This window comes from Cervus canadensis, chromosome 32, assembly GCF_019320065.1.
Source record: "Cervus canadensis isolate Bull #8, Minnesota chromosome 32, ASM1932006v1, whole genome shotgun sequence".
NCBI classification, from domain to species: domain Eukaryota; kingdom Metazoa; phylum Chordata; class Mammalia; order Artiodactyla; family Cervidae; genus Cervus; species Cervus canadensis.
In genome coordinates, this window is record NC_057417.1 from 20,099,933 (window position 1) to 20,122,801 (window position 22,869).

Genomic DNA, 22,869 nt, shown 5'->3' on the forward strand with positions numbered 1-22,869 from the left:
CGCTGGCACTACAACTCCCGGCGTGCCCCGCGCTCAGGGATCTTAACCACACGACCTGCTCTCCGGAGCAATACCGGGAAAGGAAAGTTGCTTCCAGGGGATTCGCGAAAGATGGCGCCGAAGCGAAGCGTGATGTCACAAAGATGGAGGACACTGGAGGGCGCCCTTAACTGATTCGAAATGTGCTTAGCGATTTGAAGTCACAAGAAGACATTCCCCCCTGAGATTCCTAGTTTTCAGGCGAGTACGCCCTTTTCCGTCTGTCTTTCAAAGTCACAGAGGCCGAGTTGTTGCCCGCGACCACGAACGGAGGCAGCGTCGCGGTTTGATTACGTTACACTCAAAGGTGTATCCGGCTCCGAATCGGTTTCTAACGAGAACCTTAAAAAGCGATTCCTTCTAACAAAAGGAAGGAGCCACGAGACCCTCCAACTGCCCGGCAAAAACAAGTTTTGTCTGGCAAATTCGGTCCAAGCGGCGCGCGACCGACACGCAACGGTCTCCTGCCTCACGGCGTCACGGCACTGCGCGTGCGCAACCTCCTGTCAAACGCTTGGACGGAGGCCGGGAAGAAAAAAGGCGGGAGCCACCAATATCAGGTGGAGCAATATGGCGCGGGAGAATGAGATGCAGGAGTTCACCCGTAGCTTCTTCCAAGGCCACCCGGACCTCAGGTGCACCGGAGGTTGGAGTTGGGGTTGGAAAGGGCAGGGGCGGGACAAGGACTCCGTCTTGACACGTGTTTCCGCAGCACGCTTACGCACTCCATCGTGCGGCGGCGATTCTTGGCTCATGCGGGCCGCGACCACCTGGAACCTGAGGAGAAGCAGGCGCTGAAGCGGCTGGTGGAGGAGGAGCTGCTGAAGATGCAGGTGTGGGAGTGACCCTGGGCCACCGCGGGCGGGGGTGGTGGCCAAGGAGGAGGGGCCTAAGAGGGGTGCGGCAGAACTCTTCCTTGGTATAGGTTTGGCTCTCTTGACGCACACACAGGTGGATGAAGCGAGTGCGAAGGAAGAGAGGCTCCACGTTGGCAAAAAGGCGAAGAGGTCTCCCACCCCTTGCCGTGACCCAGAGAGAAAAAGGTTCCGCTTCAATTCAGAGTCAGGTTAGTGCCTTCTGCATAGTTGGTTCATTAAAAAAGTATTTATTGGACATGTTATGTTTCCCGCGTAGCTCAGTCAGTAAAGAATCCGCCTGTAATGCTGGAGACCTGGGTTCAATTCCTAGGTCGGAAAGAACCCTTGGAGAAGGAAATGGCAACCCACTCCAGTATTCTTGCTTGGAAAATCCCATGGACAGAGGAGCCTAGCAGGCTACAGTCCATAGGTCGCCAAGAGTTGGACACGACTTGGTGCTGTTTTTTACGTCCCAAGAACTTAGATGAGGGCGCATGGCCCAGGAGTCAAGAACCAGAAACACGGTAAACCGAGAGCTTTTCCCTACTATCCTTCCTTCCATCCATCAAAGCAGAATTCGAGGCAACCTGTCCCAAGTGGAGGGGGAAGGGACAGGAGGAACCCATCCCAACCTTCTCTTTTCTCCACTTTGCAGAGCCCAGCTCTGCAGCCTCCAGTCCAGACCGCCTCAACCCCTCAGCCAAGAATGGGATGGTAGCATATGTCACTCCAACCGAGGATGAGAGTCCAAATCAAACCTCAAAGAAAGCAACTGAGAGCAGTGATGAGGAACAGCAGAGGGACCTGACTGCAAAGATCAGATTAGAGAAGGAGGTGGTGAAGGAGAGCAGTGAGGAGGAGGAAGAGGGCTCTGCCAGAAAGAGAAAGGTCTGGAAAGAAGAGAGCAGTGAGGAGGAGGAGGAAAAGGAGTCCAAGGGCAGGACTAGGAAGAAGCCTGGGACAAACACCAAGCAGGCACCAGGCAAGGCCTCAGTTAGTAGGAAGCAGGCTAGGGAGGAGAGTGAGGACAGTGAGGAGGAACCTGCCCAGGGCCCAGGAAAGAAACCAGAGGGAAAGAAAGGTGCTAAGAGCCACCAGGAAAGTGAAAAGGAGAGTGAGGAGGAGGAGACCCTAACCAAGAAGAAAGAGAACAGAGAGGAAAAAGAGGACTGGAAAGCCACAGCCCAGAGCAGTGGAGGGAAAAGGTCAGTTCGGGAGGAGAGGAGCTGTAAGCAGAAAAGGAGGGCAGCACGATTGCTGGGAGGCCGAGGGGACAGAGAGGAACAGATGGAAAAAGCAGCAGCAAGCAGTGGTGATAGCAGTGAGGAAGATGAAGAGCTCCTAGTACACAGGCAGCGCAAAGACAGGACCCAGGGGGAGGGTGGGAAAAGGCAGAGTGGAAGCAGTGAGGATGGAGAAGACAGCCCGAGGAAGGTGAAACCAACTACTGGCAAGACAGCCAAAGAGGGCAGTATCAGTGGCGAGGCAAGTGACTCAGAGAAGGAAGTGAGTAACAGCGAGGCAGAAGCGAGCCCCAAGGAGAGGAAGAACCGCTCTTCCAAGATGAGCTCCAAGAAAGGCAGGACACGAAGTCCCTCCTCCTCTTCCACAGATGGCAGTCCAGAACGTAAAGGCGGGAAGGTGAGGGTTGAAGACGGGGTGGAAGGCCACCCTCAGGGAAGAGGGAGACCCTGACTCCAGCCCAGAAGGCTTGGCCTTCAGCTGCTGTCTTCCATTGCCAGGCTGGCTCTGATCGCTCTGGTGAGGACCACCCCGCTGTGAGGAGGCTCAAGCGCTACATCCGGGCCTGTGGTGCCCATCGAAACTACAAGAAGCTGCTGGGTTCCTGCCGCTCACGCAAGGAACGCCTGAGTGTTCTCCGGGCAGAGCTGGAAGCCCTGGGCATGAAGGGTGAGGCTGGCTGTACCTTGGGGGCTGCAGAGAGAGGGTCTTGGCTGCCAAGGAGGGAGGATCATGAGCTGCTTCTGCTCCAGGTAACCCTTCCTTAGAGAAGTGTCGGGCCCTGAAGGAGCAGCGGGAAGAGGCAGCCGAGGTGGCCTCTTTGGACATTACCAACATCATCAGCAGTTCAGGTGAGGGGCTCCCTTCATTCCCCAGGAGCGGGTGGGATGCAGACTTTGTCCAACTCCTCTGCTGCTTCCTCCTGCTCTGTAGGCCGGCCCCGCAGACGCACAGCCTGGAACCCTTCAGGAGAAGCAGCCCCACCAGGGGAGCTATACCGGAGGACCCTGGACTCAGACGAAGAGCGGCCCCGCCCCCCGCCCCCAGACTGGTCACATCTGCGGGGCATCATCAGCAGTGATGGCGAGAGCAACTGAGCTCCCCCCAGCCCAGGAGGGACTTTCCTCTGGTAGAAAGCATATACAGCATTGCTTTCACCACAGCCCCCAACTCTGCCTACAGAGCAGAAGCAGCTTTCTTCAGAGAACCCGCAGCCCCTACGAACACAAGCTGTTGGGGTTCTAACTTCTCAGCTTCACATTCTCAATTTAAGGTGTTTACAGGGATTTATTTTTAAAGACTCAATAAAGGAGTGTTTGAATCACCTTGTCAAAACTGGTCCCCCACTCTTAACCCCTGTCCAGGAAGCTGAGGAGCAGCCACTGTCCCCTGGTCTGATTCCCTTTACTTTCTGATTCTCCAAAAGAAGTCCCAGCCTCCAGTCTTGACTTGCGAAGAGTGTGGCTCCTTCCTCCAGCCTGATCAGTGGGCACCTCTGGCCACCCTGCTTTTTAGCTGATAAACTAACGCCTAGCTTGGAGGAGGATCTGAATAACTGGCCTTAAGAAGAATGTGAAACACAGAATGAAAGGACTGGGAACAGCTGTTGTTTATGTCTTTCTTCCCCCTCCTGGAAACAGCCACTTAGTTCATGGGCTCTTTCAGTCTTTAAAGGGGTGGGTACAAGATCTAAACCTGACCAACTGGAGCACCCGAAGTCTCTGGCTACAGATCAAACCAATGGAGTCACTTCAGGACTGCTGGAATTCTTAACTGTTGAGGTTGTTAGTAAGCTGTAAGCCTGGAGGTGCCAGGGGCTTGTGGGTGAGGTGAACCTTTTGAAAATCTGAAGCCAAAGCAAAGGGAAGCAGAGGTCCAGGGACTGATAGCTTCCTCTGAAGACCTAGATTCAGTCATGTCCAAAGTCAATGAAGTCACTGAAATCCTTAGTTCACACAACCCAGTGAGTTGAAGTGACACTGTCACCTGCCACTCAGCATTCCTTTACACACGTTAAGACAGAAAAGGTGAGTCCTGGGATCTGTCAGAATAACCAACAGTTTATTAAAAGCTTGCTGTAGGGCTCTGTGCCAGCCCCATAGCTGGGAGGGGCTCTCATGACTGCCCCCAGGCCCGGGAACAGCCCCTTCCAAGGTTTTTATCTTGTTTACCTGCCCCAGCTCTGATCTCAATTAAAAAAAAAAAAAAAAAGATAAAAGGACAAGACGGCACAGGACGTCAGACAGCAACGGGGGAATGGAGAGACCCAGGCATCCTGACCCCAAGACCCCATCCTGATCTCCTTTCAGGAAGGCCTTTTCCTCCGGTTCTTCCCTCCCAGGCCCCAGACCTGCTCTGCCACATCCCAAGTCTGGGGGCCTGGTGTCCCCAGTCCATGGCCCCACTCCAGGGGGTAGTATAGTTCTCTTTATATAATATATCTAGACCCACCCTTCCCCCTCCCCCAGGGGACTAGATAAATATTTGACACGCATATCTCCCTCCTTTCCCGAGGCCGTGATGGAGAGAAACCCTGGCACCATGGTGGGGAGGCAAGGGCTCCCGGCCAGCCTTGAGGCACCTATGCCCAAGCTGGCCTTGGGCCCACCGGCCAGCCCAAGAAGCTCATGAGATGAGGTCTGAGGGGAGGAGCTGGAGCCAACATCCTATCCCCCACCCTTGGGTGGACCTCAGGCTTACAGCCCTCCAGGATCAGGCTCCACCCACCCCTGCCTCATTCATCTGCTCACAGCCACCTTGTACTTCAGGAATAGAAGTGGGAGGAACCATTGAGGATGTGGGAAGCGACACTGGTGCTGCGGCTCAGGGGCCCAGGCACTGCAGCAGCAGGCGGGCCCACACTGTCACTGCCACTGCCCCCCGAGGCTGCTCGCCGCAGGGGCTGAGGGCTATTTCTTAGCAGCAGCAGGGCTCCACCACGGGGGGTGCCACTCTGTGCCGGGGGCCCCAGCCAGTTTGGGGGACCGGGAGGAGCCAAGAGAGCAGGCTGACGCCAGGCCGGGGGCGGCATGCCCGGTGGAGGAGGGCCATGGCTCCAGTGTGCCCCTGAACGGGGAACCGGCCGAGAGGGCCAGGCGGGGGCAGGGGGTGGAGGATAGCCCTGGGCAGCAGCCTCAGCTGGGATGCCCCCCAGAGCCATACTGGAGAAGCCTAGCCTCATGCTCTCCGCATCGAAAGCCTCGATCTCACGGGCCTGCCGCTCAAGCAAACTCCGGATTCGCTCGGAGCGCCCTGTCTGCAGGGCCAGCAGCTCCTCTTCCACCTGGGGTACCCAGAAGAGAGGTTAGAGGGTCCAGGATGGGGGCTGCCCTCCCCAGCCCATCCTGGAAGCCCAGCCCTCTCACCCGCTGCTCCAGCAGGGCCCGCCTCAGGGCTACTCTCTGCTCCAGCTCCCGTAGCTCCCGTTCATGCTGACTCTCTGTGCGGATCTTTATCTTGCTCTGGTAAGCATTGAGCAGCTCCAGCTCTTGTTGCAGCTGCTGCCGAAGGGCCTGGAACTCTGCTTCCTGGGTTTCATCAAGCCGCAGCTAGAGATCAGGAAGAACAAGTTTTAAGGGCCTCCTCCCCGACCCCCACAAATCCTCCCCTGCCCCAGTAGGCCTGGGCCCTAAGGTTTCAAGAAGCAGCCAGTCTCAACATCTATCAGAATGAAAGGTCGTCATACCCTGTGACACAGCAATTACACTTCCAGGAATTTATCCCCCACGTATACTTGCACATGTGCTCGCAGATGTTCACTGAAGCGTTGTAATAGCAAAATACTGGAAACAACCTAAATGTCCACCAATAAGGGATGGGTTAAATAAATTGTGGTACATCCATACCATGGAAAATTCTATGCTCTTAAAAAAATGAGACATGTACTGACATGGAAAGATGTCCAAGAAATATTAGGTGGAAAAAGTTAAGAGGAGAGTTTGCAAAGTATGATTCCATTTTGGTTTAAATTTTTAATATAATTTTCCAAATATGCATAGGAAAAAAAAATCTAATACACTAACAATTACCTCTGAGAGGTGGGATTAGGTGAGGGAATGGCAAATGAATAAGGACACTTTTACTTTTTATACTGTGTTCTTTTAAGTGACCCATTCCAGTGTCATGTGATCACTAACAGCAACCTTCAAAACCCTCCAAACCGGCCTGAAGGCCACACTCATTTTGATTTGCTCCCTGTTCACACATTAAACTAACTCAGGCCCAGGAAAAAAGTACAGCCATTCTTTCCTTGGTGGTTCTCGGTGGAGTAGGCAGGCTGGCTTTGTCAAGACCTTAAGAAAATACTTAAAGAGAAATAGTAATAAAACCATTGCAGAGAATCCCAACAGTGGGAGAGTATCTGAGCTTCCCAAGAACAAAAAGCCCTCTCTGTCTCTACACTCCCGACTTCCAGTGTTCACAGCTAAGCAGGAAATACAAAGGCCAATCTCCACCATGCTCCCTCCCCGGACCCCAGGCCTCACCGCCTGTGAGCTGAGCATCTCTGAGATGGACTGGTCGTACTGCTCGGCTAGGATTGCCAGCTTGCGGGTCTGTTCTTCCTTGAGCCGCTTAAGGAGGCTCTTGTGCTGAGCTTTGGGCGTGGTCTCCAGCAAGTGGGCCCGCAGAGCCTTGTACTGCCGAGTCTGGATCTTACACGTCTCCTGGAACTGCTTCTTGATCTGCAGCTCCTTAGACTATGCAGTGGACGGACCAAAGGGAGATGGGGGCAGGGGGGAGGAGGAGGAACAACCAGGGGAGAGGGGAGAAGAAAGAGAGGAGGAGAGGAGACAGCAGCAGAGACAGGGAGAGGGAGAGAAACAGAAAACATGTTAGACAGAGGGGGCGGGGGAGCTGTATACAGACAGACATGGAGAGATGGTGTTGTGTGGAGAGAGATCAAGAAGATGCTCAATGGGCAAAAGACGCAAAGAGAACAAGACAGTTTCCAAGAACATGTTCAGAGTTGGGTGGACAACTCACAAGAAACAGCAGGAGAGTTCATGAAGAGGGAACTGAGAATCTTTCAAGTACTGAGTGCACACAAGAAGTTTTGACCATGCAGAGGAGGAAGAAAATATGACCTAGAGACAGATGCCTGTGAGCAGATACAGAATATACATGAGTGAGAAAACCAAGTCACTCAACACACCCATGGAAGACAGCAACAAAGCTGAGGAAAGACAGAGGAAGTCCCAGGTTCATCACCTCAGGGTCAGAGGGAGGGAAGAAGGATAAGCACCAAGCCAAGAAATGGGTAAGAAAGGGTGGCCCCGTTTCGGGCCACACAAGGGAAAGGGGCAAAGGCGGTGGCCAGGAAGGGCCTGACAAGTTCAACAGGCCAGCAGCTGCCACCCTGACCAGACCTCCACATTCCAGCCCGGCCCTTGTGCACTCAGCTCCCACTCCAAGCCCACAACCAATCCCATTTCCACGGCCCCCACACTTTTGGGCCCCCAAACTCACCACCCCCTACTGGGGAAGGTTTGCAGTCCCATCCCCCAGCCCTGATGCCAGGAGAGAAACTCAGCTCCCAGACAGACGGGAACCACACAGGGAGTGGGTTGGGAGAAAAGGCAGTGAATGAGGACGAAAGGACCCAGGACCTAAGCACTCCCTGGGAGGAATCCACATACAGAGGAACCGTGGGACCAAGCAGCTCAACAGGGGCCCAGCCCTGCCCAGCTGGTAGTGGTCATGGTGCAATGAAGCTATGAAGGTAGAGAAGATGAGGCTGAGGAGTGAAACGGGTTGAGATAACGTAGATGGGGTGAAAAGGTCATGGAACTGGGGGCCAAGGGTCCAGACTGGGGGCATACCGGGGAGGCTAGGCGGCAGGACAAAGCAGACAGAGGCAGCCTGGGCCAAAGGTACAGTTCCGCTCAGATATTTTATTTGTGTTTGTCTTTTTCTTTTTTTTTTTTTTTTGGTGGGGGAAAGGGGACAGGTTGGAAGGGAGACAGAAAAACAAAATCAAAGAGAGAAAAAAAAAAAAAAAACATGACTCTTCCCACCCATTGCCACCCCTGGCCCCAGGCCTGAGTCGATGAGGGTGAGGATGAGCACACACACAGGGGGAGAACAGCAATAACTTAGGGTGGGGAGGAGCATCAGGAGAACACAAAGTATCGTCTCCGGGCTCCACAGGGGAGGCTGCCTGTCTAGAGGCTGCAGGGCTGGGGGTGAGGTGTGGGGTGTGGGGTGAATGGGAGGAGAGGCCAGGGAATGGAGAAACTTCACTGAGTAGTGGGAGATAAAGTGCTCAATGCTCTGGATTTGGGCTGGGGAGGAGCTGGAGTTGGTCACCTCCAGGGAGGCAGGGCCCGGGACTGGCGGGCTCGGGGTCTCCGCCCAACGAGCATCCCTGGTGGTGGCTGGTGGGAGGCAGGAGAGCCCATCCGGCGCTGGCTGCGTGGAAGCAGCCGGGGGATACGGCTGGGCCGCTCACCCCGAAGCAGGCCCCAACTGGCCAGTGTGTGGACAGCCCAGGGGGGCAGGTGGGTGGCTAAACTTTGACTGGCCCGGGCCAGGCGCCAGTTCCAGCCCTTGCACAGGGCCCAAAACCTGGCCAAAAGGGCTAGTGGGTGTCGGGCAGTGCGAGGATTACCCCGTCGGGGCCCAGGGACAGGAATACGGCTGCGGAAACCATCCTTGTTGGTCTTGGGGTAGAGTGCAAATAGGCCCCGGTCCCCCACAGCCCCGCAGCCCTGCAGGGCCCGGAAGACCATGGGTGATAGGCGCAGCAGAGCCCGCAACCAGAGTCGAGAGATGCCCCGGCGCATCCGGGGGCCCTGCTGTCGCACCCATTTGCCCCCTGCTGCCAGAGCTGCCAGAGGTAGAGCCAGGCCTGGCCAGGCGAGGAGCCAGGCAGCCCCAAGGCCCAGAGGGACACCCAGGAGGCCTCGGCGCCAGCTCAGACTGAGGACGGCCCCCAGTGCGGTGCCCTGAGCCAGGAGTAGGAACAGACTGGGGGGCAGGTGCAGAGCTGTACAAAGAAGTAGGTAGGAGGCCCCCAGGCCCACCAGCCCCACCTCAAGGGCCAGCAGGGCTGCCTGCAGGCCGCCCCCACCCTGGGCCGCCAGCAATGGGAGCAGCAGCAGAAGTAATAGGGGCAAGAGGCCCGAGGAGGACCCCACTGCAAAGGAGAGTCCAGCCAGGAGGCCATGGGACAGGAGTCCAGGGAGCTGGCTAGTAGTGCCTGGCCTCAAATGTGTTGGAGGGGGTTCCGGGGGGATGTCTGGTGAGGGACAACCATCTCCAGGATCCCTTGGGGTCCTAAATGGAGCCCCCTCCTCCTCTTCCTCTTCCTCCTCAGGGACTGGGGTCAGTGCTGGACCCTGGACCCAGTCAAGCTCAAACTCCTCACCCAAGAGGCTGCCATCCTCCTTCCCCCACAACCTCCATTCCACCGATGCCTCCTGGCCCACAATGCTCCTCTCCTGCGGTGCTGGGGATGGCACTCTAAGCTCCTCTGTCTCCTCCTCAGGTAGCCCCCAAACCTCCTCATCAACCAAACTCTCATGGTTTTGTGGACTGGGGCTAGCAGTTCCTGACTCTTCCCCCAGTATCCTCTGCTCCTCTGGCTCCAAGGCAGCCCCTTCCTTCCCCAGAATCCTTCTCTCTGGAACCGCTTCCTCCTCCTCTCCCAGCATTCTTTGGTCCAGGACTGCCTCCTGGCCAGGTGAGCAGGGCTGCTCTTCTCTAAGGGCGCCTGTGTTAGGTGGTCCCACAGCCCCAGGAACGGGGAGCGGGAGGCCCGGGGGACGCTGGCCTGCACGTACTTTGAGGCTCTTGGGCTGCTGGCGAACCTGGGCCGCGTGCTTCTGCCGCAACTCCTGCTCACGCCGCTTATTGTACTCCAGCTGGTTGCCCAGCTCCGTCTGGTGCTGCAGGCGGGTGAGCTCAGCCCGAGTGCGCTGCACGGCCTGCAGCTGCCGGAGCTCCAGCTCCCGCGTGGCCTCGTGCTGCCGCAGCAGCAACGCACACTCCAAGTCCTTCTGTGTCTGCTTCTTGTTCAAGTCCTGAGGCAAAAGGGATGCAGGGCCCAGAAAGGGGTTAGGAAGCCTTGTGAGTGTCAAGGAAACGGGAGCCCCAGGACTCCTTGGTAAGGGAACTGAGGGTGGGGAGATGAGGGGTGTGGGTGAAAGGGGAAAGGGTGCCAAGCTCCTGGCAGGTTGGAGCTAGAGCAAGGTCTGGTGGGCATGAGAAGTCAGAGATGCTGAAGAGAAGCCGACCCACAACATGAATGAGGGCAGAGAGGAAAGACGGTCCCAAGTGAGGCAAATGAAACAGGGCAGGAGTCCGGGACCTGGGAGGCGACCAGGGGAGGGGGAGGCCTACCTCTCGTAGCAGGTCCTGGTCTAGGCTGTGGCGTGCCAGCAGCATCTTGCGCTTGTACTGACGACACTGCAGCTCAAAGTACTGGCGCTGCCGCCGCAGCAGCCCAGCCTCCTCCTCTGCCTGGCACTGCTGTAGCTGCTCCTTCTGCCGCAAAAGCCACTCAGCCTTCTCCCTCTTGGGGGTGCTGGGGTTCTCCTGGAGTTCCTAGGAAAGGGCAGTGGGAGAGCCAGGGGGTCAGGGTCTGCCTCACCACCGACCAACCCCACCCACAGCTGCGGCCCAAACCCACCTCCTTCAGCTGCTCCTTCCGCAGTTTGTAGGTTCGTTTCTGCGCCTCCAGCAGGGCGGCCAGCTCCTTCTTCTGCTGCCCAAGGATGTGCTGCTGGAACTTCCGCTCCTCGGCCTGAGCGGCTCGCGCCTCCTTCTCCCCGATGGCCTGGTGCCGCCGGGACAGCTTTTCGGCCTCAGCCCCAAAGCCAGCCCGCTGTGCCTCGAGCTCCCGCTGCAGCCGCGCACTGTGCTCCTCACGCTCACCCCTCAGCCGTGACTCCAACGCCAGCAGCTGTTTCTGGTGCTGTCGTCGCATCCTCTTATAGCCACTCAGCTGCTCCCGCAGGGCTGAGTCCTGCTCATGCTCCTGAATCTGACGGCTGACCTGGGGAAGGAGAAAGGATGAGGAGTGGGGAGCAGCTCTGGCCCCCGTGTTATTAACACACACACAGTCTTCGTGATGTATGGGCAAGAACATGAGTTTTAGATGCAAGGGTTTAATTTTCATTTGGTACCTTCCTCACTTAACCTCTCTGAGCCTGCCACCTCTACTGGAGAATGGAGACATCATCTCCCTCATGGGTTGGTGTGACCGCATCAGACAAGAAAAGGGACTGAACATAGGATTTTGCCTAAAAGTAGGGACAATTCAGATTGACTGAAAAGAGTAATCAAGACAGACCTGGGCCCAGACCTCCAGCTCTGCCACTTCCTAACCATGTGACTTCAAGAAAGTTAATGCTGCTAAGCCTCAATTCTGTTACAGGAGACAATAACACCTCCTCATATGCGGCTGTGGAGATTAAGTTTGATACCTATGTAATAGTATCTAGAACACTCTGAACTAGAAAGTGATTGTTCCTTCCTCTTCAGCAAACACTGAAGACCATTTACAGCCCAGGTATGGAGGCAGACCATGGGATGCTGGATGACAAGAACACTGGACCTGGATGCCCTCATCTGAAGTTAGAACTCAGAAGCCATTGTTCAAAGGCTATGTCAATGGCCCCAAACTATTTCAGGTGGCCAAATCCCTGCAAGTCCCAGACCTCCTGCACAGTACCACAAAGCACCAAGCATCAGAGGGTCTGAAGAGTTATCCTAGCAGAACAACCAGTTGTAAGCAGAGGGTAAAAGAATGTAATAGACCAACCAATGGCCTCCAAGAGGACTGTCAACAGCTAAATAAGAACGTAATCTAAAAGTCTACTAAAATTATAGACAAAAACGTAGTTTTCCTATGAGCTGAGAAAAAAAAAAAACTAAAACGCCATGCCTTTATTTTAGGAGAGGACCAAGACACTGGTTACAGAATTTGAGAACTACCAAAGGGAGCCCTTCTGAGTCACAACTATGTCATCTCTTAAATGGAATCATATCCTCACCCTCCCAGAAAAGCTGGAAGGATTAAATAGAGGCAGGTGTGGGGGCCGGCAAGCCAGTTACTGGTACAGGCAGATACCTGTACATCATCTCTGCTCTCTAGGGGCACAGAATCCAGCAGACCTGTCCCAATGCTGTTCAGGAGCATCACAGCACAGGACACGAAGCACCTGGCTGGCCAGGAGCCTGGGAAGACACACCAGGAGATGCTGATCAAGTCTAGCCACAAAGACAGGGTGAGAGCTGGGCAACGTGACCGAAACAGTCTACTGAGAGAAGGGGGGCGAGAGGGGAGGATTTAGGTGAGACAGTCGAGGTAAGAAGGAAGTGATAGCAACAGACAAAGTCTGGAATCTGGACTTAATCACACCCCACAGGAAGAAAGCCATTTCTGAACTTAAATAGTCTGGGGGGCGGGGGTACCCAGGATGGCTGTGCTTACCAGGGAGGCAGTACGGATGGTGGCAAAGTGGTCCCTGTTGCGGCAGTAGGCCCGTCGGCGGGCAGAAGAGGTGGTAGAGGTGGGAGCTGGGGCTGCAGGTGGCTGGAGAGGCCCTGGAGTCATCTCTGGCTGGTAGGGGTCATCATAGAGGTTATCAGAGCCCTAGAGGAAGAGACGGTGGAAGGAATGCCCAAGTCTCAGAGGTCAGAGGGTCCAGAGAGAGTTCCCTGAAGACCCAGTCACACTTGGAGCAGGGCCCTGTGGCTTGTCAAGCCTACTCAGGGAGAGCTGCATACCGGCAGCCGGTGGATGATGGAGCTGTGGGAGGTGACTGTGTGCTCCCCCTCCTGCATCATGGCCATCTCCCGGGCTTCAGGGCCTTCTTCCTCCTCCTCCTCTTCCTCCTCCTCCTCTTCCTCCTCCTCATTATCAGAGGCATCTGCCAGGCTGTTGACTGAGCTGCTCTGGCTGGAGGCGCTGATGGACATGCTGGGCACTGAATGGCTACTCTCTAGACTGGTCAGCGTCCCAGCCCGGTGCATGTAGGGCTCTGCCTCCTGTGGACAGGACATGGGCTGTTGGGAAGGGAAGGCGAAGGGCAAGGCAAGTGCACAGGGAGACAGAGGGTATGAAGAGGGGTGGGGGAGCGGGACCAAGCAGCTGCTCAGAGGCAAGTACAACATGATGATGAAGATGGTGGCAGGGCACACTGGGTCACCTCCTCCTCTTCTGGGGCCTCTGCGCCAGGGCCATTGGGCGCCTCCTGGAACAGTATCTTCTTCATCTTGCGGTACTGCAGGTTGTCCAGCTCCCGAACAGCATCCTTGGTCCTCTGGATAAGGTCCATGATGACTGTGGGTGGCCGCTCACGGAGCACAAAGCGGTGCTGGGGGAAGAGAACACCGAGACCTGCTGCCAAGCACCCCCGCACCCCAACATCCCATGGATCCTGGCATTCCCTCTGGCCTGAGGCACTCCCCTGGGGCCGTGCCCACCATAGGCTGATGCTGGCCTTTTCCCAAGCCCTCCTCCCACATTAATTTTTACCACCCAATCTCTACTCCCCAGACACTCTTGTTCCTCCAGGCGAGAACGGCCAGAGATCTGGATTCTAGTCTAGGTCTTCAAAGTACTCTGTGCCCCTGGACATGTCATGAGGCTTCTCTGGGCCTCACAAGGCATCCCACAATTATAAAATAAGTGGGTCAAACTAGACAGTTCCCAACTAGGGGTCCTAGGGCCCCATGGATCTCTGAAGGAATGGGGGCCCCTCTATTTTTGATACCTTGAAAAACACCTAGGGAAATCATACATTTACCCACGACAAGGTTACATAGGCTTCTGGCTTAAATTACATTAGATCAGTATGGTAACCCTGGTTATCGCACGCTGATGAGAAGCTCTGACTTGCAATTATATATATCTTTGATTAATGAAAGACGTGAAAACAAATTATCACTTAATAAAGGCAGTCTCCTAGACAAACTCTTGCAAAACAGAGCCCACTGGGCACTAGGGATGGGTGTGGGAATTCATAAATGAAGTTCTTGGTAGAGGAAGAATCAGGAATCACTACTTTCACTGAGGGGTTTCTGTGATTCCAACAAACTTCAGTTCTAGGAGAATGCTATGTCAGTGAGCCCTCACCTTCAGAAGAACCTCTGAGGTTGGTCTGTCTTGAGGGATTTTCTGAAGGCAGGAGTCGACAAAATTCCGGAAGTACTCAGACCTAGAAGTCACAGGAGGGTAAGGGTGGGGTGGGGAGGGCATGAGTCAGGCAGCCTTACCCCTGTGGCCTAACCCCTGGGCCCAGAAACCCCAGTCCTCACCAGTGTCCTGACTGGAGCACGGGGGACTCGTTCTGTGCAATGTGGTATAAGGCACTCATCGCATTCATGTTAAACAGTGGTGGTTTCCGTTCCGCTACAGAAAAAGGTAAAGGGGGAGAAGGTGAGAGGTGGCAGGTGGGCAGAGGAGACTAAACTTGAAATCAGAAGACTGTGGTCCACACTCCCGCTCCCCGACTTCCTCATTCCCTGACCCTAAGCAATTCCCGTAACCTGAATCGATTCCTTCCTCTCTTAAGATGCAATATCCAGCCTTTCCACTGCACTTGGGTAGAACAGAGATCAGAGAAAACAACACACGCAAATGCACCAACAAAGGCAGAGGGAAGACATTCACTTGCCAGCCCAGTATTTACCGGATGCCCAATGAGAGCAAAACACTTGTGTAGATAAACAGGCCCTGTTTTCAAGGAATTTCCAGTCTAACAGAGAAGGTTAAGTGAGACTGAACAAATAACATCAAGTTCAAAGTGCTAATAACTGGCCTAAGAGCAAAACAGTAAATGGGTGGGAAGCCAGGCCTTCAAGCTAGTCCATTTGCAGGAGTTTCAGGGAAGCTTGTTTGGAAAAAGGAATAATGGAGATAGGCCTCAGTTCAGAAGTTGCAAGCAAGAAGCCCCTTGTGGCCCAGACAAATGTTTTGTATTGTTTTGGTTTGGGCCTCAACAATGATTTTTAAATTCTGACACTAGCAACGAAATAACCTAAATTTCCAGTTTCTTTTTAAAAAAAATTAGATCTGGTAAAATGAAGCCTACATTCCTGCATAACAATGGGCTGGTGCTAAACAATAGAGCTGCCTGTTCTCCTGGGAACAGCAACCTCCACTTTGCCTTAGTCTCCCTCCATAGTGCTTCTCTGACACCAACTGAGTTATCAGTTGCCTTTTACAATCAAGATTGATTTTTTTTTCTGTAATATAGTTTTCTGTGCACATTTCTGTACCAAAAATTAGCAATAAAATGGATAGCTCTAGATTTTTCTTATACTGGCCTGCTTCACATACTTCCATCGCCTATCCGTTCACGGCCTTAAACGGTAACTGTGTAGATAGAGGGAAAGGCAAGTCCAAATCTCCAACCTCAGGCCAAGGACAGGGTACAAAGGTAAATAACAGGAAATATTCATAGGACACTTAGGGGTGGAGCTTGTAAAGGGGAAAGCCAGCCTTTAGGAAGCAAGAGCCTTAAGCTTGGTGTAAGTAAGAAAGGGGATAGCTTCAGTCTTGAAGGCAACCGGGAGGATCTGAGGTGGAGAGAAAACAACAGCACATCTCTGATGTAAAAGAGAATGGAAGGAAGAAGAGACTGGCAGTGGGAAAGAGCATGACAGGAAGTTGTTGTTAAGAGTAACTAAAAGCATCTCTTTCTTGGGCACCTATTTTGTGCCTGGTACTTGTGTGTGTGGTGGGGTGGGGGTGGGGGTGTGCTTACAAATATTTTCTCCCTAAAACAGTTGTTGCAATATCATTGGCTGGCAGAAAAGAGAACCTCAACAGGAATTCAAGACCTCATGAACTCACTGAACCGAGCTCTTTGGCCTTATCACTCACTGCTCTTTGCCACCAACTAAAGCTAGTCTCAGCTCCCCAGGCCTGCTCCTCATTCTCTGTCTGTAATGCTGCTTTTCTCTACAAGTCTTCCAACAGTTACCTATTATTTGTTGTGTGGCTCTGTTTAGACATCTCTGCTACAAGAAGACCTTCCTCAGCCCCTAACTAGGTCAAGTCCCTTGTTTTCTGGTTGTACTGTTCCTGTATCATTTCCATTCAGCTTTTTTCACAGAGACAGAAAAAATACCTACTTCCCCCACTTGAATGTAAGTTCTAAGAAAGCAGGAACCTCATTCACTGCTATACCCTCAGAACCTACTAGCACAGTGCATGGCACACAGTGGGTGCTCAAAAAAAGATTTAGAACTAGCGTAGTGGACAGGAAAAGATGAATGCTATGAAATCTTTTGGTCTAAGAAATGGCAGGGTTTGACAGCTGCTTGTACTGGGGATCAAGGGTCCTCAAAATGGACAGGTGCCTGGAAGCCTCAGAGGATGGGAAAGTGTGGGGATAAAGAAAGAAAAAGAGAAAGGAGTGGAGAGAAAAGAGGGTAAAGGAGCAGAGGTGAATGTCCTTACCCAGCTCGATGCAGGTTATGCCTAAGGACCAGACATCCACCTTGCCATCGTACTGCCCCTCATCCATCGCCAGGATCACTTCTGGAGCCATCCTGGGAGAATGGTCAGGAGAGAGAGGCTAATCACCCGCCCAGACCCTGCCAACTCCTGCTCCCAACACCCCGAGAGCTCTCTCCATTCGCCACCACTCCCGCTCACCAGTATGGGGTGCCCACGAAGGAGTTGGCAGGTGCCATGATGGATGCAGAGCCAAAGTCCCCCAGTTTCACCAAGCCTGGCTCTGACAGTAGGATGTTTCCAGCCTTCACATCCCTGCCGAAGGCAAAGCACAGGGGTAAGACATGCATCTCAGGCAGGCTGCTGGGCAGGGGCTTTGGCCAAGAAGACTACAACCCAGAACAAGGAGGGGTGGTATACAGAGCACTCCCTCCCTCCCAGCCATCACCAGTGCTGCTCGTACCTATGGATCATGTTGTGGGAGTGCAGATAAGCCAGGCCCTGAAGGGCCCCGTGGGTCACAGCTGCAATCTCCACCTCCTGAAGGGGCTTCTTGTGCACTGGGGAGTAAAGGGAGTCCACGGTGGGGCTGGAACTACTTCCCCTTTACCCGTCCCCTACAGCTTCTCTGCTCTTCTCCCTTCTCCCACTTGTTGGCCAAAGAATCACTTACCTTCCAGAAGGTCAGAAGCTGAACCCAGGCAATACTCCATCACCAGCTATGGAAGGGTCAAGGGTCAGAGATCAGCGGACCTGGCCACTCCTGGCCTAGCTCGCTCGGGGAGAGATCCAAAACAGAGGGCTTCCTTGCCTAGCCACTACTCAAGCAAAGCCCCCCGGGTGATAACAGGGAGAAAGGACAACTGAGGAAACAAAAAGGTGGGGGAAGTCCCTGGAGTTAGGACCTCCTTTAGAAAGAGCCCAAGACATCACTACCACCAGCAGCTGAATCCCATCATTCAATCTCCTGCTCCTCCAGCCCATGTGCCCCACTTCAACTGCTAACAGGCTATGACACTCTTCAGCCTCTCCCTCTGGATGCACAATATGACTTATGAGTTTGTCTGAGGACTAAAGAGGTTGGGAGAGATTTCCTTCCTCCCAAGATCTGCATGACAACACCCTGAATAGGGCCCACCTCGGAGACTAGACCAGGATAAGGACACTAGACCAGGATAAGGATCACTGAGTACTGGCAAAGATGATGAGGGCAGAGTCGGGGGCTAGCTCACCCAAGCTGTGTGCTCCCTCAGGTAACAGCCCCGGTACTGAATGGTATTGGGATGCCGAAGCTTCTGTAGGAACCGCACCTCCTTGATGATGTCCTGCCATTTCTGAGAGAAGATAAGAAAGGGGAGGAGAGATTTACTCAGCCTGTATCTTAAGACTGGGGTCCTCGGCGTCATACCCAGTCTGTCAAGCTCAGCCTACCTCATTTGACTGCTTTCCACTGTAGGACATCTTCTTGATGGCCACCACCTCACTATTCCTGACATCCCGGGCCTAAGGACCAGACCAGAAGGTAGTGAAGGCCCCCAGAAAGCACAGGGCAGCAAGAAGACTTGCTGGCCCAGTAGGAGAGGGCAGGAAAGGCTGGTGTAGTGGAGGAGAGGAGCATACAGGGCTGTTTGGAGGTCCACAGTGGGGAGACAGTCCCTACCCCACCCTCCCAAGCTTTAACTCACAAAGTACACAGCTCCAAAGCTGCCATGGCCAATTTCACGGAGGTCAGAAAAGAGCTTTTCTGGGTCATCCTTGAAGAAAAGCTCAGCCACATCAGGGTCCTTCAGGCTCCCGGCCCGGCCCCCAGCTGGCATGGTGGCCCCTGGGGGCCCTGAGAGTGGGGCTTGACCTGGTGAAGAGAAGGGACCCTTAGAACAAAGACCAGGCCCTCAGAGAGAGAAAGGAGCCAGCCCCTCAAGTTTCTGCCTTCTTCCCTGGTTCCGACGAGGCGGAGGCACTACTAAGGAAGGGCAGGGGGAGATTAGGAACATCAAAGCTCAAAAAAAAAATAATAATGAAGTTGCCCTGGCAACCAGAGTACGGGGGGCTGGGTCCCTGAAGTCCCTAAAACTGCAGGAAGACTGGGAGTTCAGCATCCTCAACAACACCCTCAGCCCTCAACAAGTTTCATTTCCCCATAACCCCTAGATCTCCCCTCAAGAATAAAGATTCTGCCTCCCAGCTAGAGCCCCATGTCCCCAAGTGTCCTGTCCCACAAGTCCCATGCCCCAAATATTTCCAGGCACCTTCCCGTTCCCCTTGGCGTGGAGGCCCCCTCCTCCCTCAACCTCTCACACTCTGGGAGAGAGCAGGAAACAGCCAGGCCGGAGGCAGTGGAAATCCGGCCATTGTTACAAGTGGGTACTGGCCCACAGGGGCCAGGAGGCTCACTCTCAAAAAGGGCCAGGGATGCCGTGGCAGGAGGTCCAGAATGGGAGGACGGAAAGAAATGGCATCTGGCTCTGTGGGCCTGCAATCTGGGCTGCCTTACTTGTCCAGCCCGACGGCACACCCATCACACACGTACAGGACACTGGCGGCACAAAGATGTACTGAGCATGTGTAGTAAGCACCTTCTGTGCATTATCTCATTCAACCCTCACCACAGCCTTATGAGGTGTTACTATTACCCCTATCTACTTTAACAGCCCTATACAACAAAAAGGAAAGGATCATTATCACCATTTCATGGATGAGATCGCTGAGGCATAGAAAGAAAGGACATCTCCAAGGCCAGCGAACAGGCTCTTCTCCTCTCCAGTCAGGCCTATGTACTTATTTACTCTCTCAAAAACTCACCCCAAGCTCAGTCCCCTCCTGCAGGAAGCCTCCCCTGACTACCTCAGCTCTTGGGGAGAGCTTCTAGAGTCCACAGTCAAAAAAATATTGAAAACTCCAGCAATACATCAGTCAAGACCCCCCACCCCCCAGGGGATTCCAGGCCAGGCGCCTGGATAAGCACTTGTTGGAATTTAGGTACAAAGGAGTTTTCAGTGGCACTGGACTCCCAGGGCAGAGTTCTAGCTCCTTAAAAGCACCTAACAATTTAGCATGTAATTATATTCTGTTGTGCATTGTTTCCTGTTGTGTTGTTAATTTTGTCTCCTCAGCCCAACTGGAAGCTGGAGGGCAAGAAGTAAGCCTGACTCTGGTGGGCCCCCAGGGTGCAGAGGGCTCAGAATAGCCTGGGAGATTGATTGACTGCCCTCAGCCCAGCCCCAAGCCCTGTTCTCCATTCTCCTGCCAGCAACCCTGCCAAGCACCCCTCACCTCCACCACACACCCACACACAAAGGCAGGTGCTCACAACTTGCCAAAGGAATCTTCTTGACCTCTTTACCAGCACCCAGCCAAGAATGCCAACCAAGCACCCCAGGTCACATATAAGAGATCCCGGCAAAACACCACAAGGGGCCTCTTCCTCAAATTACAAACATCTAAGTGATTACCAAGGTCTGTGCTAAATCATAACTACCTTCTAAAATGGACAATGTTGCCTCCATGCGAGAGACGAGGAAACCCAAGCCTGTCCACTCTAAGCTACACTACCAATGCATTTCATCCACAGTGGACAGCAACAGGGCTTTGAGTAAGTTCCTTAACACTTGGTCTTCTTTTCAGTAAAACGGATTACAGTGTGGAGCTGTTGTGAAATTTTAAATGACATCTCATACTCAGGAACACTATGCAAACACTCAGCATATGGATTTTTCTTTCCCTGCCTCCAGAGTCATCACCACAAGGCTTAAATACTTTGGGGATCATTCTACCCCCTGGCAGCTTGGCTTTAACTGTTAAGAGACATCACTATCATTTGTCGAAAGACACAGCTCTCTTAGGAACCCAGGCCAAAGACTGGGATCAGGGTAAAGATGAAGGTCACAGTAGAGACAGAAATCCATGAGGCAGAAGGCAGGAGCCAGAGCCTCCCATCAGGAAAGGTTCTGAGAACCACCCTCAGAAAAAGGCTGAGGAAAGGAAGTTCTCCTCCCTCCCATTCTTAAATCCCACCCCAAACCATTCTACTCTGGACCCCTGGCTAAACCTAGGAATAGAAGAAAAGAGGTGACAAGAGACAGGTATGGAACAGGGGCAAGACCTGATCAAGGACCTGAGTTCAAATCCTGATTCTGCCACTGTGTGACCTTGGGCAACCTCTCTGGGCCTCAATATGCTCAACTGTAAAATGGGAAGACAGCAATAAAACAGCCTCCCACCAGATGAATGGGAGGAGAGATCACATGAGAATGGACCTAGAGCACTTCGTAAATGATAAATCCTCTGACAAATGAGATTACTTATACCATCACATCAAGAGGTCGGAAGGTAACAATAGGTGAGGGGAAATACTGCCAAGAACCCCCAAACACAAATGTACACATACACTTCCTAGAAAGGACAAAAAACCCAACCAGACCAAGCCTAAAGAACAGATAAGCAGACCCACCATGGGGAGCAGAGATCTGGGAATTAACACCCCAAAGGAAAGAGAGTTACAATCATGAAGGGGCAGCTGTGAGGGGCAAAGTGAACAGGGAGATGACCAGAAGGGTGCAAACCCATCTGATTAGCTCAAGGACTGTAGGGCGTGACCCCGGGTGACATGACAGACCCTGTCATCTGAGGTCCCCCATCAACTAGATATAAGGAGGGGAAGAGAAAGGGGAAGAAGGTGGCAGCAGAAGCCAAGACTAGCCAGAGGCTGACCACTGGCTCAGCTGGCTTCCCCATCCTGAGGAGAGTGTCTACCCAGGCCCAGCTTCCCAGAAAGCAGCACCCTTTCTTCTCAAGCTAGACACAGGGACCCGCGGCCCTGCACCCCGTGTCTCACCTGGTAGGGGTCACTGTGGTGCCCCAGCGCTTCCGCTTCCTCCTGGGGTCCTCCAGCGGCTCTGCCAAACAGGGAGAGGGGCAAGGAGACCTTTCCCCTCGCCACCTCTTCCTCGGCTTTCGCCCTTCCTGAGGGGCGGGCCCGGGAAGCCTCCCCTGGAGGGGAGGGGGTGACAACCTGATCTGACCTCGCGGTCCAGTCCTCCTCCTCCTCGAGGGCGACAGTTGCTGAATCCCGGATTTCTGATTGTGGGGTCTGAACCCCAGATATGTGAAAGGGGGAGGCTGAATCTGATATCTGAATTCGTGGGGAATGAACCCCGGACACTGGTGCGCGCAGGGTCCTGAACCCCAGATTTTTGAAATCCTATGAAACAGAGCCCCAGGTTTAGAGAGGTTGGGACCCGAGTCCCGGATATCTGGAATCTCAGGGGCTGATACCCGGATATCTGAGAAGCGCGGGGTCAAGCCCGGAAATTCGGGACCAGGGGACTGAGCCCCAGGTCTTCCGCCACCGACAGGGGGCCTACCCGAGGACGTCCGACCGCACGGCCCCTCTCACGCCGGGGTCCGAGGGTGACAGCCCCCACTCCCTCCCCAGCCCCCTCCCTTTCCCCTTCTCTCTCCCGAGGATAGCTGAAAGATTGTAGCGAAGGGCGGTCCCCGTGCCCTCTCTCCCTCTCCTCTTCTCAGTCTCAGCCTCTCTCCGCACCACAGCCCTGGTCTCGTCCCGGTCTCCCTCTCCCTCTTCCTCCCAATTCCAAGATGGAGACCGGGCGGGAGCGCGCAAGCGCCGTAAGGACGCCGGGCCAAGGGGGGCGGGGCCCAAAGGAAGCAGCCCCGCCCCTCTCCCCTTACTGCTGCTGCCAGAGCTGGGCAGCAACCCAGCCAGAGTGCGCGCGCGCCCCGCCACGCGGACCCTGGGTGGGAGGAGGCGGGGAGAAGGGTTAGTCTTAGAGAGGGAGGAGCCCAGCGCGCTGTCCGACAACTGGTGGTGGAAAGGGATGCGGCGCATGCGTTCGCCCCGCCTTAGCGCGGAGCCTGAGCTTGTTGCTAGGGGAAGCTTGGAGGGGGCGCGGGTGGAAGGAAATGAGAAGCCGTGATCTGCGCCTGCGTGCAGAATAGAGGTTGGGAGGAGTAAGGGAAGACTGCCGCTGGGCGCGGAAAAGGCGGGAAAACGGACTGTCCTGGTTAGTAACTATCCAGCCTGGGCGTGGGCTCCCAAGTTCGAGGAATCTTTGCTAGGAAAACTCAGTCTGTCAAATCCCATCAGGAGACTGAGGCCCTCCACAACACCATGACCTGCACAAGGTCACATTGCATTTATGTCAATCCATTTCCAGGACCACACTCAAGAACTGCAGTAATCTATGCCTTAAACCTGTTCCCTAACCTAATGAGTCAACAAGGAAAAACCCCCCAAACCTCCCTAGCCTTCCTACCCTAAAATTCCCACCTCAATCCAACCCCCAATCAACACCCGGAAAA

The 22,869-nt window shown here is 54.1% G+C and overlaps 2 protein-coding genes across 5 annotated transcripts; one reads left to right on the forward strand and one right to left on the reverse strand.

Annotated features, from left to right (window-relative positions):
- The first annotated feature begins 538 nt into the window (after positions 1-538).
- Positions 539-3,462, forward strand: HIRIP3 (HIRA interacting protein 3). The gene is made up of 7 exons (XM_043455816.1): positions 539-674; positions 752-872; positions 991-1,105; positions 1,552-2,537; positions 2,639-2,807; positions 2,891-2,989; positions 3,072-3,462. Exons 1-7 carry the CDS (start codon positions 610-612, stop codon positions 3,233-3,235), a joined length of 1,719 nt encoding a protein of 572 aa, XP_043311751.1. The 5' UTR covers positions 539-609; the 3' UTR covers positions 3,236-3,462.
- A 716-nt stretch (positions 3,463-4,178) lies between these two features.
- Positions 4,179-22,153, reverse strand: TAOK2 (TAO kinase 2). 4 transcript variants are annotated; one of them, XM_043455806.1, is made up of 19 exons: positions 21,383-22,153; positions 18,234-18,400; positions 17,980-18,051; positions 17,781-17,882; positions 17,222-17,267; positions 17,012-17,108; positions 16,750-16,863; positions 16,552-16,643; positions 14,403-14,496; positions 14,221-14,302; positions 13,292-13,459; positions 12,870-13,130; positions 12,574-12,735; positions 10,768-11,133; positions 10,479-10,682; positions 9,920-10,159; positions 6,623-6,835; positions 5,504-5,686; positions 4,179-5,421 (listed from the first exon to the last, which is right to left on the reverse strand). In XM_043455806.1, exons 2-19 carry the CDS (start codon positions 18,363-18,365, stop codon positions 4,903-4,905), a joined length of 3,147 nt encoding a protein of 1,048 aa, XP_043311741.1. In that variant the 5' UTR covers positions 18,366-18,400; positions 21,383-22,153; the 3' UTR covers positions 4,179-4,902. The 4 variants fall into 4 exon arrangements, with proteins under 4 accessions (XP_043311741.1, XP_043311742.1, XP_043311743.1 ...); XM_043455808.1 differs by lacking the exon at positions 4,179-5,421 and adding an exon at positions 5,824-5,931 and having other exon boundaries at positions 5,545-5,686; XM_043455807.1 differs by lacking the exon at positions 6,623-6,835.
- Positions 22,154-22,869: the final 716 nt, after the last annotated feature.